The following is a 1,861-nucleotide window of genomic DNA, read 5'->3' on the forward strand; positions in this document are numbered from 1 at the left end:
CGTTGATAATAGCGTGGTGTGATAGACAACAGTGCTTTAATAGCTGTAGTTGAGGCTTGAGTGAAAAAAGGTCTCATACAGACTTCCACAACAGCTGGCTTCTACTTTATTTTACTTTCTCCTTTTAATTCAGAAGTCATTTTCACACACCACTGCACCCTGATCTTTTCTAGACATTCCCAACAAATGTGGGCCTGTGAGGATGCAAATACTGGGACATTAATGGGCCTTTTTTAAACAACTTTTATGTGTAAACTCCATATAACAGCATGAGAATATGTCAGGTAGCTGTTCACTTTATCCAGGTAAAACCCTAAACCAATCAGAGTATTTCCAGTAGTCAGATCACACCTAAGGTAAACAATCTCCTTGTATCTGCTACATATTAAGGGACACTTTGGACAATATTGCAACTTAATTCTTCAGTCACTTTCTGGAGTATCTGTGCAAAAACAGCTAAAGACATATAGCAGGTACATTTTCTTACAGGGGTACGGTGAAACTGGTTACACTTACATTCAATCATTTGACCCACGTATTTACTTTTAGGTTGGTGGCTTCGATGGAAACAACCGTCTGCGCACCGCTGAGGCTTACAACCCACATTCCAATACGTGGAACCTCGTGTCCTCTATGCTGACCCCCCGCAGCAACTTTGGCATTGAGGTAATTGACGATCGCCTCTTTGTCGTCGGGGGTTTCAACGGCTTCACCACCACTTCGAACGTTGAGTACTACGACACTTTAACCAATGAGTGGTATGAGGCGTGCGACATGGAGATTTTCCGCAGCGCCTTGAGCTGCTGTGTGGTGTCCGGACTTTGCAACATGACTGAGTACACCTTTCCTCGTGACTTCCTGCCACTTGCCAATGTGCCAGAAGAAGCAATGGAGTCAGCAGAGTCCACATAACATCTTTAAAGTGCTGTACTGCCATGTGTTAACATCTGAGACTCCAACATGAAGGACTGAAATAAATCTTTAGAGCATTAAACTGCTGGTGAACTGGACATTTTTTGTAGGTATCTCAAAAACCTCCAGTAGGAGAGCCTGCACTGTAGATACTGGGTTTTATTAAGAGAATGCAATTGCAACAATAACAAATTGAAAAGATTTTTTCATTCCCTGTAATGTATGGCTGCTGAGTAGCCATACCAGACATGCACACAGGGTGACTAGATCACAATAAGCCGCATGTCGGACTTTTCAACTCTTGCTAGGTAAACACAATAAGAATAAAGGCAAGTTTTCACTCCCCCTTGTTATTTCAGCTGCGCTTCTGTCTGGTAACAGTCTATAGGTTTGAGTAAGGATGTATCCATAGGTCTTTTTGGAGCACTAGCTGACAATTTATGAATCTTTAGCCAAATATCACACAAATATACTGTGTCGCTTCACACCATTTTTTCTCTTATGTGAAACTGAAAAATAACTCTATTTCTCAGTATATCTGTCATCTGCTTTGTGGTATTTTCCACTATATTGCACAGAATGATATATTTGTTCATGATAAAAGCACCAACTTTATATGTACTGAGGAAAATCCAGTGTTTAGAAAGGTGGATGTCCTGCAAAGCCTGTAAAATGTGGGACATTGGTTCAAGATGTGGGAGAAGGGGGAAAGCATAAAAATGCTGTGCAGTCCCCCTTATAGAGGGACATCTGATCCCCCAACCTGCACAACATGAAGGTTGAAGCAACACCAGTAACACAACACCTTATGGAGGTAAACGTGTAGACAGTGATGTGCAAAGCTGTTCATAGGAACATCCTCCATCCATGGTGGTATAATCTTTATTCTGATGCTGAATTGATTGATTTATCAATTTACTGTAAACATTTCTTACATTTTTCTTATTGC

At 41.1% G+C, this 1,861-nt stretch overlaps 1 protein-coding gene across 1 annotated transcript in view; it reads left to right on the forward strand.

Moving 5' to 3' along the window:
* The window catches only part of LOC102202318 (kelch-like protein 10), a gene marked incomplete at its 5' end in the record, with an annotated part of 3,991 nt that extends 2,997 nt beyond the window's left edge, over window positions 1–994 (forward strand). The window contains 2 exons of the mRNA XM_005740723.2: window positions 174–196; window positions 550–994. Coding sequence (XP_005740780.2) covers window positions 174–196; window positions 550–912 — 386 coding nt within the window. The remainder of the gene's footprint in view (window positions 1–173; window positions 197–549) is intronic.
* Window positions 995–1,861: the final 867 nt, after the last annotated feature.

The sequence above is a fragment of the Pundamilia nyererei genome, unplaced genomic scaffold (assembly GCF_000239375.1).
Source record: "Pundamilia nyererei isolate P.nyererei 1_Seehausen unplaced genomic scaffold, PunNye1.0 scaffold00102, whole genome shotgun sequence".
Classification (NCBI taxonomy): domain Eukaryota; kingdom Metazoa; phylum Chordata; class Actinopteri; order Cichliformes; family Cichlidae; genus Pundamilia; species Pundamilia nyererei.